Raw genomic sequence first — 16771 nt, 5'->3', positions numbered from 1 at the left:
TCCAAAGATCGATACCTGTTAGAAAAATAAATGCTGTACTAGATGGAAAGCTGGCATTCAACAGCACTTGATTTCCACTTGCTAACTGCTGTTTACAGTAAAGCTAGATACATATTGAGACACGACACTTACACTCACATGATCAATGCTTTGTATGAAGTGTTGACTTTCCCTCAGAAAAATCGGTACTATCTGTTAGCTTATTGGTTTCTAATGGCAAAATACACCACTTCATTAGTTGACTATGCCCTGTCATGCTTTTCCCTGCAAGAATACAAGTCTGTCTTATCTAAACCTGATGTAAATAAATTTCAGATTTCACATGTAATGACTTCTAGTCATGCATGTTTCGAAGCTAATACTTCTAAAATGAGATGGTTTCTCTTTCAAAATCCAGCAATCACTAATAACTGAGTGTAGTTTGAACTGAGCAGAGCACATTAATCTATATATAATTTGCATAAATTGTACCTGAACAATTGGGACTCCACAGATTTGTTCCTGTACATTTTCTTTAAATTAAGCAACAGAATGAATCAACATTTGCTATGGAATATGGGTAATCTGTCCAAAGCTGTACGTAAGGATGGGAATAAAGATTTTACGGTGATCCCTACACCACTTAACTACAAACACTGATTTTTTGGGGAAGAAGCATGAAAATGGTCTGTTGACATTCTTGTGTTATTTTTTACTTGAAAAATCATAAAAACTTTGGCAAGCCAGAAGTTTACATACACACTAATATCACAAAACTAAGATATAAAAGCCATTTATTCAAAAAAATGTGGTGGTGTCAAATCACATACACAAGCCAATATTGAGCTACAAACACAGACCAAACAGTTCTATAAACAGAAATTGGAGTGTTCATATACCATAGTACCTGAAAAAGACCGTTAATAAAAAGGAGTCCATAAGTATTTCATTTCACTTTTTCTATATGGCTCCTTGCTGAATGTCTTTGCCTAAGTTAGTGTACAATGAGCCAGAGGTAGAGTCCCAAGTAAAGCATCTAATGCCTCAGGGCTCCATTAAAAACCTTTATTCTTCTAAACAAAAGGAAAGTCTAGTCTATAGTTTTCTGTATGACACTGAAGTAAAGCCTCTTTGCTTGAACAGTACGGCATTCCCAAGCGCATTTGGCATTAACCTAGATTGAGACTGTGCTTTGTGGAACCACCTCAGTTCTCCTCCCCTTCAGACTCCGACTCTAGAAGAGAAGAAAGTAAAACACTTGATGTAGGTTGCACAAGGACACTGACATGAGTAATTCTTTAAAAATAACAGGATATCCTTCCAAAATGAAAATGAACTTTTCCCCACACCTAGTAGTTCCTAGGAAGGGTTGGCAGATAAAACAGAGCAAACAAGAAGGAAACACACAGCTTCAGGAGATGAAGGTTTGCTCTGCTGTCCTCCATGGTGGAGCTCTTCACTTACACATGTGTCACTAAAATCTTCACCACGTTGCTATGAGTGATTCTGGTCCTCATCTACAGAGCCACACAATGTGTACCTGAGCTGAGTTTAATAAAGGCTCAGCATTAGTTGCTCACTCTTCTAATCTCTAAGAGTAGCCTGTACTGCTCTCATCCAGGAAGCACCCTTAAAACTATTTGCTCTGCAAATATCAATCGACATCACCATCCAGCCTATCTAGAAAGTAGTGTTACCCTACAGGAGGTATGAAACCTGTACAAACCAAATTTTTAAAAGATTTTTATAGTGTAAGATAAAGTTCATTTAGTAACAGAAGCAGAAGAAGCAGAAGTAACTTAAAAGCAGGAATACACATGCTGGTTTTGTAACCTAAAGCTACTTTGCATCGTATTGTATTTCTGTGTTCACCTGACAGGAAAGGGCTCACTGCCAACAAATATTACACTGTAGGTCAGATTTCTGAGAGCAAACACGGTCTGCGTGTTCTTACAGAAACATTTTGTCTCTGTTTGTACTGGACATTGTAATTAAGGACACCTGGCAGAGGGGACATGCAGGAAAGGATAAAAATAAAGAGCAGAGGAGGCATACAAGCAGAAAATTAAAAGGGGAAAAAAAAAAGCTTAATTAGACCAAGCTTGCCCACCCAAAATCTCAAGTGTGAAAGCAGCTGCCATTTTTATGCTACGACTTGAACATGTGAATTGCTGCTAAGTTTTATCTGTTCCTTGTCATTACTACATGTTCCCTCCAAGTTTATAAAACTTATTTTATTAAACAGATGCAAAAGAACACTAATAATTTTATCCCTATCTATTACACATAGATTTATCTTCCCAACTGATGAGGAATTCTTTTTCCATGCAAAAAGAAGATAATTTGCTTATTCAGTGCAAGTATTTTCCTATGAAGAACAAGAGGAAAACCAAGTTAGGGACTAAAGAAACTAGTTCCCCTTCTAAATAACCATTTTAAAGCAGCAAATAGAGACCACATAATCTTAGCCTGACCATTCACCTAAACCCAGTTTCAAGAGCAAGGGCACAGGCAAGCTCATGCTATGTGCCATTAAACATGATAATAGCAGAAAAGGCACTGAGACAGAAAACTTTGGCTGCATGTGCTTGCACCAAGGTACTTTACGCTGTCATCAGTGCAGAGCTCCTCCCTGCAGAAGCTAAAAGAGCTTATCTATAGACAAGTGGTACCCAATGAAAAAAAGACTTCACAGGGACACCATAATCACTACAAAAGCAGCAAGTGTTGTTAGGCTTAGGCATGCCTGGAAACAACTGGGACAGTTATGCCTGCTGTTTTGTATTTCAAGTCCTGAATACTTCATATCCTGGTACAGCAGTGGAAAAAAAAAATTTTTGTTTTGCAAAGAGACTACCACAGCTCTTCAAATGAACCCATACCTTCTTCAGCGTTTTGCAGCCACTCCACAAATTTCTTCATCTGGTCAAGGAAAACACTTTTGCCTTTAGCAACATGTGCTTCTTTATACCACTTGAGGATAGCTTCTTCACTCAGAACATCAGCTGAAATACAGATCAGTGTTTGTAAAAAATAAAATTTACTTTTTTAGAGATTAGCAGATTTCGAACATGAGAGGAGAAAGATTTTTAAAAGGCAGCATAAAGTTAATATGATTGTAGTGGAACAAGCTTTGCATGATCTATATTAGGCTACAAATACAGAATATTTGATACATATAATGGGTTCCAGATGCAATAAAACATGTAATGTATTAGGATTAAAATAAAGTATCAAATATTGTGCTTCCATCAAGGAGAGTTCTCTATTCATCTGTTTTAAATACACCACATAAGATGGCTGGATAAAAAGAAATATAATTATCAGCTTGCACAGCTTGGAAGTTACCACAATAAGAATTGCCATGTTTTTTCTTGCTGTTGTATCACAGAATGCATGGTTCTAGAAATCTAAAGTGACAGATACCTCCTGACTGAACACTTAAGAGACAGCCAGTAGGGATTTTTTGCAATCATTTTCCCCTAAAGGTTTTATATTATTTTTAACTAGTAAGTTTTAAGGTCACTATTCAGACCACCCGTTTTAAGGGATTGGCTTGCATGGACAGCACAGCTTAACATTTTTATGTCAAGCATCAGGAACAAAATAGCTGTCAATGAGGACGTGAGGCTGAGTACAATTCAAAATAAAGAAATACTGATAAATAGCAAGGACACTTATTGTTACCAACATATGCAAATTTAGGTCTAGCAACAGACCTCTAGCCCCCGGACAAAGCTCCTGTGATCCAGCCAAGCCAAGTATCTCAGTAATTGATGGCTGTGGAGGCAAAATCTGGAACCCACAATGGCATTTTGGCAGTTACGTAATGCAAGAGGCAAGAACAAACAACAACATCAACAACAAAAAAATCAAACTGTATTTGTTCTATAAAAAGACTAAAGACAGCTTTCTACACCTCATTAAAATTTCTATTCTTTTTGTCTTTAAACAAACTACCCTCCCTGCTCTACAAAATCAACACATTTATGTACTTCACTGCTTCCCTGAGCTTCTTGGTGCTGTCCCACCCACTGGGTATTTGCTTGCCAAAGCACCGACCCCAACCATCACCTTCTGCTTCAGCCTAAAGTTAGAGCAGATGTGGCAGGGAAGGGAAGAAGACAAACTGAAATAAATGACACTAAAACCCCAAAGCATCTGATCAAATGAGACAGAGGGGGCACATTTCACATATGCTGTTGAATAATAAACAGATGGAAGCAACCAGGGATACGTTTGAACTTAAAACTATTCCAAGACATTAAACAGTAACTGAATATGAAATCTCCCTGAAAATTAGGAATTTAGTAAGTGTGTGTGACTGGAAATTACCTTGTCTCTCAGGCACTTTTCCAAAATAAAACGTCTTCTGCAGTTTTCTGCAGCTGACAGTAATGCTGAGAAAATGCAGGGAAAACAGGACTGAGCTGGCTCTAGGCTTTTTTCTGTAATTACAAATTGTCCTCAGTGAACCTACGAGTGGCACACAAAGCCACAGTCTTCCTGAAATCACAACCTGCCACAATGAACTTTTTCTCCAATGTTACAGAAACGCTGGAGACAAGAAAGAGGTTTCAAACATGTTGCACTGAATTCTTGCTGGTAGTCCCTAAGAGCAGCTCAAAGGCATTACAGTACTTAATGAATCTGGATTTTAATTTAGCAAACCTGGAAATATTTCACATGGACTCATGAGCCTGCAGTTTAATGTAGAAGTGCATGTGAAAAGATTACATTCACTTCAGAGTCTCACACTACATCTGCAAAATTACTCAGGGTATGACACATAGAGATCAGCAAAGAAAATCAGGAGAGATTTCAGAAAATAAAACAACAACCAAAAAAACCCAAGTAGAGCAACCCCATCCCCAGCTCAAGCTCTGGGGCACTGTGGGCATTCACAAGTATGAAGCTGCTGTATAGAAGAAAGTGCTGAAGCCCACTGCTGTATTACAGGTCACATTATGATACTGTACAAGAAAGCACCTCCAGGTAGGCCCATAGCTCAGTTCAAAAGAAATAGGACTTAAGTCTGCTTTTTTGATTTGCAGCCTGTAAGCTCAATGGTTTTGTTGCCAAAGAGGAAAGTGCAATTTCTCCCTCCCTTCCCAAAACCCCAATCTGATAAAAGCAGCATGTAATCTCTCTGTGTCCCTCAAAGATTAAAACATTCACAAGAGTGGAAGATGAAAAATTTGCCTGTATTTAACTCCATGGCAATAAACCTCCTAACCCAACAGAGAAGAACAAAATGCCCTGAACTACAAAAAGGACAACTGCAGCGCTCCTTTCATTTCTAAGAAATATTATGTGTAACACATTCATGCCTCCAGTGCTCATAAGGGATGACATTCTCCCATCAGCACAAAGATGCTCAATTCAACAATCATGCAGGATGGGTTGTAGTTAGTCATACCTCTAAAGTTGCTTTGAAGCAGTGGGAAGGGAAAATGGAAGGAGGATGAAGAGAATGACTCATTTTGTATATATATAGTTATTCCTCATTAAAGTTGATTACAGATATATTTTAACGGCTGAAGCTGAACACTGTGGTTTGTGGGCGTGTGCACATCATTTCCACTGCACTCCCAGGTGATGTCAGCCCCAGAGAGCTGCTTTTCCTGCAGGTGCAGCCAACTGCCACTCAAACCACCCACGGCCAGAGCCTCCAGGGACGTCCCTCATGAAAGGGAGAAGCTGCAGAACAGAGAGACTGAACAGCCCAGTCTCTCTTCTTCAGGGTTAACTGGAAAGTTACTTGAAGTTCAGGTCTCAGCTTTGCACTCAATCACCCAGTTCAAATGAATTTCTGCTTTTAACTTAAACCACATAGCCATGGGCAGTAGAGGGAAAAGCACACCCTGGCAGCTGCCAACACAGTCAATCAATCTGCAAAATTCAACTCTATTGCAGCTAACTCAGCTGGGAGAACAGAGCCTTCAGGCAAGGGTTCTTTCAATGCAAGGAATGTCACCCACAGTACAGTTAAGGCCTTTCTGGTTTGTTCTGGGCTTTTCCCAGGAAAATTTTTATCAAGTACCGAAAAAAAGTACTTGAATAATGAAGAATTGTGATCCATCAAAAAATGAAACCCCTGTATGAAGTGGAACTTGAAGATTCCATTCTTCTAAGTGCAGTATTCCTGCTGAGTTTGAGAACCTCGGTCAGTCTGCATGATTTGGTTACTGTATCTCTGTACTGCAAAAGAGTATCTCTGAAGCCTAATTATGCCTCAAACCAGAGCCCTACTTCACGTGTACTTGTGATCAGTTATTTCTTTTTGTATTTCGTAAATGCTGTCTTGAATTCTAATGAAAAAGTACACAGAGGCTTTGTGTTTGCTGTTCAAAGGGTGAAATTCTGATCCTCATGAAAGGAATGACTTTTAATTTCAACAGCGTCAAGATTTCACATTTGAAATTTCAAGGATGGACACAAAAGAAAGGGGATCAACAGGTGAATATGATATATAGCATGTAATCCAGTACCAATAGTGCTTATTTTACCAACAGTTAAGGGACAGACTGCAATACAGAAGGAACGAACAAACATACACCTTACAATGTAAGCAAGGAGACTGGCAAACTAACTGAGTGCCACTCAGAATTCAGCAATTCTTATTCTGCAACTGACTTTTAGATCTTGGTCAAAATGCAGCTGGCAGATTAACAATTGTACTGGCTTTAAGTGAAAACCAGAGAAGCAACATCATACCCAGGGGTCAGTACAGAACTAGACAGCTTCCTTTTCTCTATACTGTCTCAGAAACACAAGAGTAGAGTAATAATAATAATAATAACAATAACAACAACAACAACAATAATAATAATGATGTCAACAAGCTTTAACCAACTACAGAACTGCTTTTGAAAATTACACATGCAAGCTGGTAAGAAGCTGCTGCTACTTAAGGGAAAATAGGGCTTGGATTTACATTGGGGAAAAAGTGGATGCTCCTTCTTGTTTAGAGACAGAATAATAAATTAAAAAATCAACACCACAGGCTTTCGAGATCTTCTAGGTGCTAATGAGCCCCAGCTGTCAACATGTTTCAGTATTTCCAGGTAATTCACAGGAAAGTAATCCAAGGGCTATTTTATGATGGAAATATGGAAAGCATTTAGATGCAAGATGTTGGACATGCTGATGAGAGTAGTCATAGAACTAAATTAGTCAAAGTGTGACTGGCATTAGGTGCCTATCATCACTGCTGACTATTTTTATGCCCAGGAAGAACTCCCTCACAATGAGTAACAAGCAACAAACTGTCCACATTCATGCTGGTACAAAGCTGCATTTCTGTCTGCCCATTCACAGATACTCAAGATACCTTTATTTGTCACTAGATGAAGTTCATTAGGGACCCTGAAACCTCTCTGGATCTTGTGCATGTTACACTTAAGAACAACAGAAAGGGGAACAAGGGTGTCTGCTGTTCCCTCACCACTGGCACAGCCAGTAACAGCTTTAGGGGGCTTTTTTCCTTGGCTGTGAGGAAACAGAAGATATGCGGTCTTTGACAAGTTATTTAAATAAAGTATACATCTCTAAAAAGACTTGATGGCTCATTTTTAGTGGATAGATATGAACTGGGGGAAGGAGAGGATGAAATCTACCAGCACTGAAGCAAAGAAGAGGCAGGCAGCATGGCACTGCACAAGCCACACCATGAGACACTAAAGCTCAATAGAGTCATGTGGAAGAAACAGGAATTGAAGGCCTAGTACTCCCACAATCTCCCCTGGTTGACAAAATACCATGTCCTCACCTAATGGACACTGTTTAACTCCAAAGCTGCCAAAACCAGACGGAGCTGATGCTCTCTGTGTCCAGCACCCAGAAGGGCCCTGTGGCAGTGGCTGTAAGGTCAGGCGAGCAGTGCCAGCAGGCAGCAGGTCTGTCAAACAGGGCAGATCCAGCTTCAGCCTAAACAGGGCCAGGAAGGGCTGGCAGCTGTGCTGCCGCCTGACTGCATCAGACAGCAGAGAGGCAGGTGCTGCAGCACGCCTGTCCCACATATTCCAAGCAGGAATACAGGCACAGCACATATTGGACAGGCCATATGGTAGTTCCAAACACTCCTCTAGACATCATGTCAATCCTGAACAGAATTGTGGCACCTGTAGTGCTGAGGCTGAAGTCTTCTCAGCCCTCTGAACAAGCCTGCCCAAGTAATCTCCAGAGTCAGAACAAGAGCATATGGGGTGAGCAGAGTAGATGGGAACTGGGTTCTTCTTCATGCATGTTAATATACAATTCAGTGATTTATTTTCTTTTTAATTTTTAAATGCTTCGGAATGTCAGGGTTGCTCTTGCAGGCTAACACAGGAATGACTCTACAAAAATTCTGAAGTCAATCCTACACAAGACTATTTCTGGTTTAACCATCACTTACACTCTGAGTGCACAGCAATTACGCCTCTCATTCATCATGTCCGAAGCAAATGTTCTTTTCCAAAGAAAATTGAATCAAGTGATTGCTGCAGCTTGCAGCTTCAAGCTTTTCTACAGTCATTAATAGTATTTACAAATTGTAGAATTTGAGGGCAGAAGGACAAGGTGTATTGCTTTTCATTTATCATTGAGGCCACACTATACTGACAGAAGGATAGAAATAAATCCACAATTCACTTCCTTCTGCCTTCTGAAACCATGAAATTATTTTAACAGCTGGAACTCATTTGCCTTGAACATGTACCTGGACTCAGCTGGGTGAACAAAGATCAACATTAGGTTTCTACTCCTGCTGATTTTTCTCCTCTAACTATTTATAGCAAGAACGTCACAACAAACTGTTTCACACCCACCCATCACATGCAGCGCAAGACCATTAGTCTCTATGACAACCTGATCAGAATAAACTTGTGAAGAAGTCAATTTCACAATAATAAAAATGAAATCCATCAAAACTATAGCACCTGCAAAAAACTGGCAGGGAAAGAAGAATAAGGAAAGCTCCTTCTGGCAGGGAGTGAGTCAAAAAAACCCCAACTCCAAACCCCTCAAAAATCTTCCTGCTAAGAGGGTTTGCACTTTCAAGGCTTCTTAAAACCAAGCTCTGATATACTTTTGAAATCTGCCAGAAATTTATACAAATGTCTCCCTAGAACTGGTTTTCTACAAGGACTAAACTGCACTTGAACTGAATGGACAGTACTTGATCCTGCTCATGCTTCTTGAACATGGGATGAAAGCAACAGAGGGAGAGAAGGGATTGTTTTAGCTTTCTCTGCAGTCACATGCTCCTTTGAACTATCAAAGCACAAAGTTTTCCAGATTTCAATGGCAATACAGCCTTCTCAAATGCACTACCTGGTGAAACATCATAGGTGAGTGGCTGGCACTGAGAATCCAAGAACAGAATACAACAGTGGATTATACACATTTACCTTTATAAAAGAGTACCACTATCTTCTGAAAGGCTTTCATGAAGTGGATGTTGTCATAACAGTACTCCTGTACCTTCTGCAGAAGGATCAACTCTGACTGGCCTTGAGTGCTGAACACAGCAAGGAGGGGGGCATATTGCTGAAAGGAAGAGAGGGTAAAAAACAAAATGCATGTCAGTACACTTAAAATAAAAATAAACTTTTTAGAATAAACATCATGAATTTCATCTCTGAAAATGTTTCACTGAAACCTTAGATTTACTTTCATCCTGCATTTTCTTAAACACATACAATGCATATACACAAATATCCATGAATTTTTGTAGCATGTCCTGCATGCTGTAAACTAAAATTCAGTACCACTTAGTTACTGAATTCTGTAAAATAAATTTATAAAGCCCACAATCCAGCAGTACTGCTGTCATACATTTCACATGGCAGCATTCTGTTCATTCAGGAGTGATACTTTACAGATGTTCATAATGTAAGAGATCCCAGGATGAAATACATGAAAAAAATATCTCTAGCTTCACAGGGGTTTTAGAAGTCCCAGGAAACTGAAATAAAGTAAATTATTCCAAGTTAACTGTGATCAGCTGTCCTTATTTTTTCTCATTACCACGATCAAGAGTACCATGACACCCTTTTCTCTGGTAAACAGCAACATTTTCCAAGCACAGTATTAACTGCTAATGTTACTCTGACAGACAGTAGTGGTACATTTCATTATCTTTTCCTGGAGTTCATTAATATAATAAAAAACAAAGCAAAAACTTATTGTTATGCAATTTTCCCCTACTATTTCAGATCTTGAAACTAAAAATTACACTGAAGGACCGTATCTTTCCTTAAAAGCTAGTGTTTATGTCCATATCTCTCAAATTTCCTGTCATTTTAGCCTGTGATGAGTCCAGCTAAGACTGCCATCTTAAATTTAAGCTAATATTAAGAGCATTTTTCAGAGATGAAGTCAAATTACCTTTGATCTTCAGAAACCCTAGCCAAATATACATTGTATGTTACTATTTCATCTGCTCTTACACTAAACAGCGCAGCCTTTCTTCCTAGTTTTCAGTAACCCCCAGTTTGGCATTCTCCAGCTGCATTTGCAATGGCCTGATATCACAGAGTTCTGGTCTGAGTGACCAGGGCTGCTGCTGGTCTTGGTCAGGTGACAAATCACCCATCACCCACAGCACTGATGGGCATGTTTAAAAGTACATGCACCTCAGCACCTCTCTGCAAGGGGCTAAACCCTGACGGTTTTACCCAATATGATCCATGGAAATAACTACCAAAATACATGAAAATCAACTGAAATTTGAAAGGTTGTCCCAAAATGTGTTTTATAATAATTATCAGCTATTTCAGAAAAAGAGAGCACAAAACCACAATAGCAACGAGCAGCTCAGCAGGCTGATGCTACTTAGCACTTTCGGAAGAAACTCCCTTAAAATGGCTAGGTATAGCTAACACCAGAGGCCAAGTTTTTCCATTTCTGGCAAGTGTAGCCACATCTTTAGAAACAATGTCAGTGCTTTGGTAAGAGCACTGAAAAACCTGTGCAGGCTGTGAGTAGCTCTTTTTCCCTTTTTAGCCCTTGTAGCATGGAGCTGGTATCTAGGCAAGTTGCAGGGAGGCAGGGCAATATACAGTGCAGTCGGTTTATTTAACAGCCTCAGCAGAACTCACCCTCATATGTTTGTGAAGTGCTGCTGTGCAACTGTCTACAAACATTAAGTAACTTCTAACAAAAATCCTATGTTTTCAGTTTGGAAGTAAATTATCTTCATTTTGCCACATCTGACTCTATTCCCTTCACATTCCTCCCTCACTTCTCAACTGGTACAGGCGCACAGTTATGAGTTTCACAAATGTCTAACTGACTAAGGAACCTTCTTCTGAAAGGTGGCTGAGCAAGTGGCATTATTTTCCATTTGCATCATGTTAGGGAACAGGGGGTCAGCACCCACACTGCTGTGAAGCTCTCCAGAGCCTTGCCTCCAGTGAGAATTGTCCGGAAGATTCTCCCCACCCATGGAGAACATCTCTTCTCTGCATTGGAGGTGGCCTAGGCCCTAAGCCCCAGTGTCACAGTGAGGTTACTGGGACGATGAGGAGCTTATTCTGTGAGATTCAGGGTTGAACAGCTTGCCCTGTCTCCTCCTGAGGTCAGCTCCTGCTGGTCCTGCCATATGGATGGCACACATGACTTTTACTGCACTGCCCGAGTATTCTGGTTCATGGCTGTCTGCCTCATCCTTGTCATTAGGTAGCCACCCATCCTTTTTGAGATCTGTAAACTAGGTCAATACTCTGTATTTTGACACATCTTTCCAGGGGTGCCTTGTGTACAACTTACTGAAAGAATCTGGTAAGTTAGAGACCAGTACTCAGATGTCAAAGCTCTGGCAATGTGCTTTGTGAAAGTTACCTGCCAGCTAGAGCCATACAAGAATAAATCCCACCATGTGACACATCACACATCAATTATGTATTTATACACATCCCAATCACACCACCAGGTCAAAGCAACTCCCTGAATGTTTCCTGGCACATTGAGACATAGGAGGGCACAGAACTAAGCTCTCTATCACCCTAACACTGCTAATCCAGTTGCTGGAGTTGGCTCATACACTGAGGTAGCTGAGAGCCCAAAGAGAAGGATCCAAGATCTGTCTCCACCTGTCCAAAGAGGAAGGATGGGAAAAATGCTGTTTCATTTTTGAGCACTGAGCTGTAAAGAAGCAGCTATCAAAGTCTAAATTTCTATTTCTATTGCTTCTATTAAAATCTTACCTCTAAGTGCAAATAGTAAATACACCATACAAATTTGTCCTCTTTTAGAAAGTGTATGTAGCTAGAAAGATGCCTATCTTATATAGGCAAAATGCCTTACCTAATAAGTATCATACAGTACATAGCTGATGGCTTGGATCAGTGAGATACATACTAAACATCCAGTCAACAGTATTTGTACAAAGCCAGCTATGTTTCTCTTTTCCCAGTGTTCAAATATTCAATAAAGTGTTTGTCAATTTGCCCTGCAGTACTAGACAATAAATCTAAGTGGATACTTTGTTACAACTCAAAGAGAGATAATCAAATTTTACATCAAAAGAACAAGAAAAACGATGTCTCGCCCCCCTCTGGAAACTATCTTGTCTTTCTACTGCTATTTGAGCCACTTGAGAAAACTTGAAGGCATTCAGTCTTACCATCAAAGACTACACAATATCCCAAGCAACTGCATTTCTAGGATTACCGACTGGGAAACGGAATTCAGACAAAAGGACAGCAGCAGTAGGAGCTAAACCAACATGGGAACACCCAACCATGGAGAGACATCCAATATGAAGAAAGATCTATTTTACCATAAAAAATAAAGCCCAGATTGCTTCTGTTCCAAGGCAAACCTCTGAAGCCCTGGCTATGAGTTAGTATTCTTCTAGTCATAAGTTACCTGTTTCAAAGGACTAAGTCTGCTGAAAAGCCTCTGCCTCTGGTCTCAGATCCAGTGTCTTGCACTGCACAATTACTTCAGGAATACCAATGATGGCAGTGATTTGATGCCTCTGCACTGGTTTGGGGTTTCTTTTCCATCCCAAGGTCTTGAGAGTTTTGTACCAACATGCAATGGTGGTACTGCAGTATTGCAGCCTGTCTTTCTATGTATTCAGTTCCCTCATCCTCAAGGACAGTAGCTGGATCAGAGAGTAGCCACACTGTATGTACACACAGTCCCAAGCCAGCTCCTGGTGTATCACCTGACAAGTTGCTGAGTGTGGATGCTAGCAAGGGCTAGCAGAGGAACTTTCCTGTGAAACTTTGCTTTCTCGTAAGAAAGCAGTTAGAGAAATCCAGCTTCTCACAGCTTCTCTGTGAAAGCTTTCATTCTCCTGAGAACTGTATGGACAACAGTTTGTAAGAATGTAAACCATTTCTGCACCTGCAGGTTGTTGTGAGACAGTGGAATTGTTTTCAGTCTTGTGAGAATAATATTTGGAAATGGGTGTCTTACTGCTCAACCTATCACCTTGGCAGGTGGTGGGTCAATAGGCCAATCATGCAGTTTCTCTGTTGTGAACCATGCTATAAAGGTTATGGGTGATTAAATGAGGTCCCTTCGGCCATACCTTGCAACCTGGACTTGCGTGGTGACTCGCCGCTCTCTGGGGAATAACAGTGACAGCTGAATATCCAGCTCCCACAGCCGACATCGGCAATAACCGATCCACAGATTCTGGCCTCACATCCTGCCTGGATCTAACCAGCTCTCTGCAAAGCCAGCACACGTGCCGACCCCCACCATGCTCCCAAAATGCCTTTGCTTCTGGCAAAGACATTGCAAAGGCAGCTCCTGCAGGCTTACTAGTCAGATTCACTAGTCAGGTCTGAACAGGCTGAGTCCCAGCAGTTGCTTAGCCCTGTCCCCAGTGCAAGGAGCCTCTCAGGACCTGGCACCCTGGGAAAGCACAAGGGGGAGGTGCTCAGGCTGGGACCACTTTGGCTTGCCCTGGCTCTCTGCACTGTGGGGCTCAGGGCACTCAATGATCTGAACTATCTCAGTTTTGCATCCATTTGTCTGATGTCAGACTATACAAAACACTTAGTATGCTCAGCATCAGCCTTCAAAAATTTAAATCTCCTGGATTTAAACAGGTAAAAACTTGACAGCCAAAGAATTTATTCTGTGAATTCACAGCTTCCTATTCCTTTTCACCCATGCACACACCTTTAGATGTTTGAGGGCCTGCTCTGCAACCAGCTCTTCTTTCTTGTTCCATTCCACAGCATTCATGACACAGGTCCACAGGAGACCAATCACTGCTGGCTCTGGCAGCTCATTTCTTTTCATTTCCTCTTTCACATAAAGCACTACCTGGAGAAGGAAAAAAGGGAGATTTCCAATGAACCAGAAACTATGCTGACTTTCCAAATACTTGTAGTCATTTACAACTAACACCACAGTGTAGAAGTATTAAGAAAGAGAATTAGAACAAGAATAATAAAAAGGAAGTATTTGGCATGTTTTTATTTAGAGACATTACTATAACTTGACTACAGGTTTTGTCCCTCCCCTCCAACCTAACATTATATGCAATTAAAGGAAATACATTCTCAAGCATAAATGAAGGAAACCCCCCCACACCCCAGGCATCTGCACTTGTAAATCCAGATGATATTTAGTTGCTTTAGTCTTAAACATAGAGCAAAAAACAGAAGAAATCTGTTGCTCTCTACCAAATGTTGATTTAAGCCTTTGATTGTGATTATAAAAACAAAAAGTTGTAAAAAACCATTTTTACCTCCTTAATTGGGCATTCCTGAGACAGACGTTCTTGTAGTTCTTTTTGAAGTTCTTTACGAGTCCCCAGTGACTGCTGAACTCTGAGGAAATCTGAGAGTTCTTTTAGACCTGCTTCAGTAAAATACTTGGCAAAATGGTCCACATTCTGCCGGTTGGCTGGAAATAGTTCCTAAAAAGACAGGAATGCTCTCTGTTAAATAACCAACTTTGACTCTTGACAGAATGGAAAGAACATTTTTTAAGAATAAACAGTGGGAATAACCTGTTACTTCACTTAAAACACTGCTTGTATCCACACTGGAAAAGTCAACAGTTCATTGATATAGCAGTGTTTCACTGTAGTGGAGGGAAAAAATGATGTCCAGTTATGGAAATAAGCTAGCACCCACTCCGTGTGAAGTGCATGTACTTATGAATAGCCATGAGCTGAACACATTGCTCAAAACAGTCCTCACACATTGCTCAAAACACTTTTTCTAGATTTCAAGAGTCTTGTAGGGAAAGTAGAAAGGAATAGATGGCAAAGCCACTACAGGCAAAGCACATTTATCATGCCCTCCCAGCACATGTACACATTTATCTTTTAATAAAAATACATTAAAGAATACATAAGTGGCCCAGGCACCCTGGCCTACCATTAATGCATCATTTAACAAAAATTACAAAATCCACTATGTACAGTTAACATTAACTCCTGTGGGCATTTCTAATTTAAAGACACTGTCAATTTATGAAAGTCCAGCTACTTAGAAAAGTTAAAATTATTCTTAAAAATTACTATAGCAAATGCCCCATCTTGGAAAGCATTCAATGGCATTTGCTTACCATCCATTCTTGGTGTCTTAACAATGATCTGTGGGATGGACAGCACTTTTTTTTAACAAAGAAGCTAGAGACTCTCCATCTGTTTACTTACTGACTAATGAGATTAAGAAGAAATTTTCATGAAGGCATCTTTGCTAGGCCACATCATCTGATACTTTACAGTTGTTTAATAGAGCAGAGTAATGAGAGCCAACAGCTGAAAGTTTAAGTCAGTCAAGCTTGAAATACAAATAAGATGCAGTTTTCTCCCCCCCCCCGCCCCGCCCCCCATAAACAGCCCATTTCCCATCCTAATGGCAAATTATTTACGGCTTGGACACTTAAAATCAAGTACAAATTGAAGAGATGGAGGGGCGTGGGAGGCTGCTTCACTTTTGAAAGATACTTGCTTAATTATATATTATTGAGGTAGAAACAGAAAACACTGCTGAGTCTCCAGGCAGTGTGACACAGGATGCATATTTGACTGGATTATCACAGCAGCAATCTTTCTGATGATTAGAAAACCCCAAATGATCTTCAGAAAGACACTGGGAAAAAAAGGCACATGAAATTGCTACATATTCATATATTCTCTGAATACCTTGCTACAAATTCAGAACACAGGTTTTGAGTCCTAAGGCTGAAAGCCTTCCTGCACTGCACCTACTATGTCTGCTGTCACCACTGCAGGACCATTTATGCTACCTAGACGGCTACTGCTGCAGAAAGTTGCTTACTACTCATTCACTACACTAAACACTTCAGAAACTTACATTCTAATCATAACTACTTATAGTTTATATATTATTTACAAAAGGAAAACATTTTAAGAAATAGAACTTCTCATGCCCATTTGCTGGTATGTTTTGTTAGCAGTGGTTAGGAAAAAAACCCATTTACTTAATTCCCAAGCCCCATATATATAGTCTCTCAGAAGGCATCTGACTACAGGAAAAATAAGAGACAGAATGCAAAAACATGTGATTCTTAATATTCCTGAACCTGTATCAATGCTACAGCCATAACAATATTGCTGTGTTTCAAAACATTTTAGAAATGCTAACAGAGTCTGAGGGGGAGTTAACATGCTTACAGCAAACTACCATCTGTATTTCATTTCCTTCTTTTTCCCTGGGAGAGATAAGGATTATTGAAAATATACTGTACTTACTAGTAATCTCTTATCAAGGTTGGCTTTTCTTAAAGCAGAGGTAACGGAATTGGCATCTTTCTCTGCCATCCATGCTTTAAAAAGCTTTACAGCGAAGGAGGCTGCAATCCC

The 16771-nt window shown here is 40.1% G+C and overlaps 1 protein-coding gene across 2 annotated transcripts in view; it reads right to left on the bottom strand.

Moving 5' to 3' along the window:
- Positions 1-756: 756 nt before the first annotated feature.
- Positions 757-16771, bottom strand: part of BZW2 (basic leucine zipper and W2 domains 2) — a 58283-nt gene continuing 42268 nt past the window's right edge. For both annotated transcript variants that reach the window (XM_082291812.1, XM_082291811.1), the window contains exons 7-12: positions 16661-16770; positions 14681-14851; positions 14107-14253; positions 9372-9510; positions 2862-2984; positions 757-1213 (exon numbers count right to left, since the gene is read on the bottom strand). In XM_082291812.1, the coding sequence (XP_082147938.1) occupies positions 1185-1213; positions 2862-2984; positions 9372-9510; positions 14107-14253; positions 14681-14851; positions 16661-16770 (719 nt within the window). In that variant the 3' untranslated portion in view covers positions 757-1184. The remainder of the gene's footprint in view (positions 1214-2861; positions 2985-9371; positions 9511-14106; positions 14254-14680; positions 14852-16660; position 16771) is intronic.

Source organism: Coloeus monedula (assembly GCF_965178545.1).
Source record: "Coloeus monedula genome assembly, chromosome: 1".
Classification (NCBI taxonomy): domain Eukaryota; kingdom Metazoa; phylum Chordata; class Aves; order Passeriformes; family Corvidae; genus Coloeus; species Coloeus monedula.
This window is presented reverse-complemented; position numbering and strand designations above follow the sequence as displayed.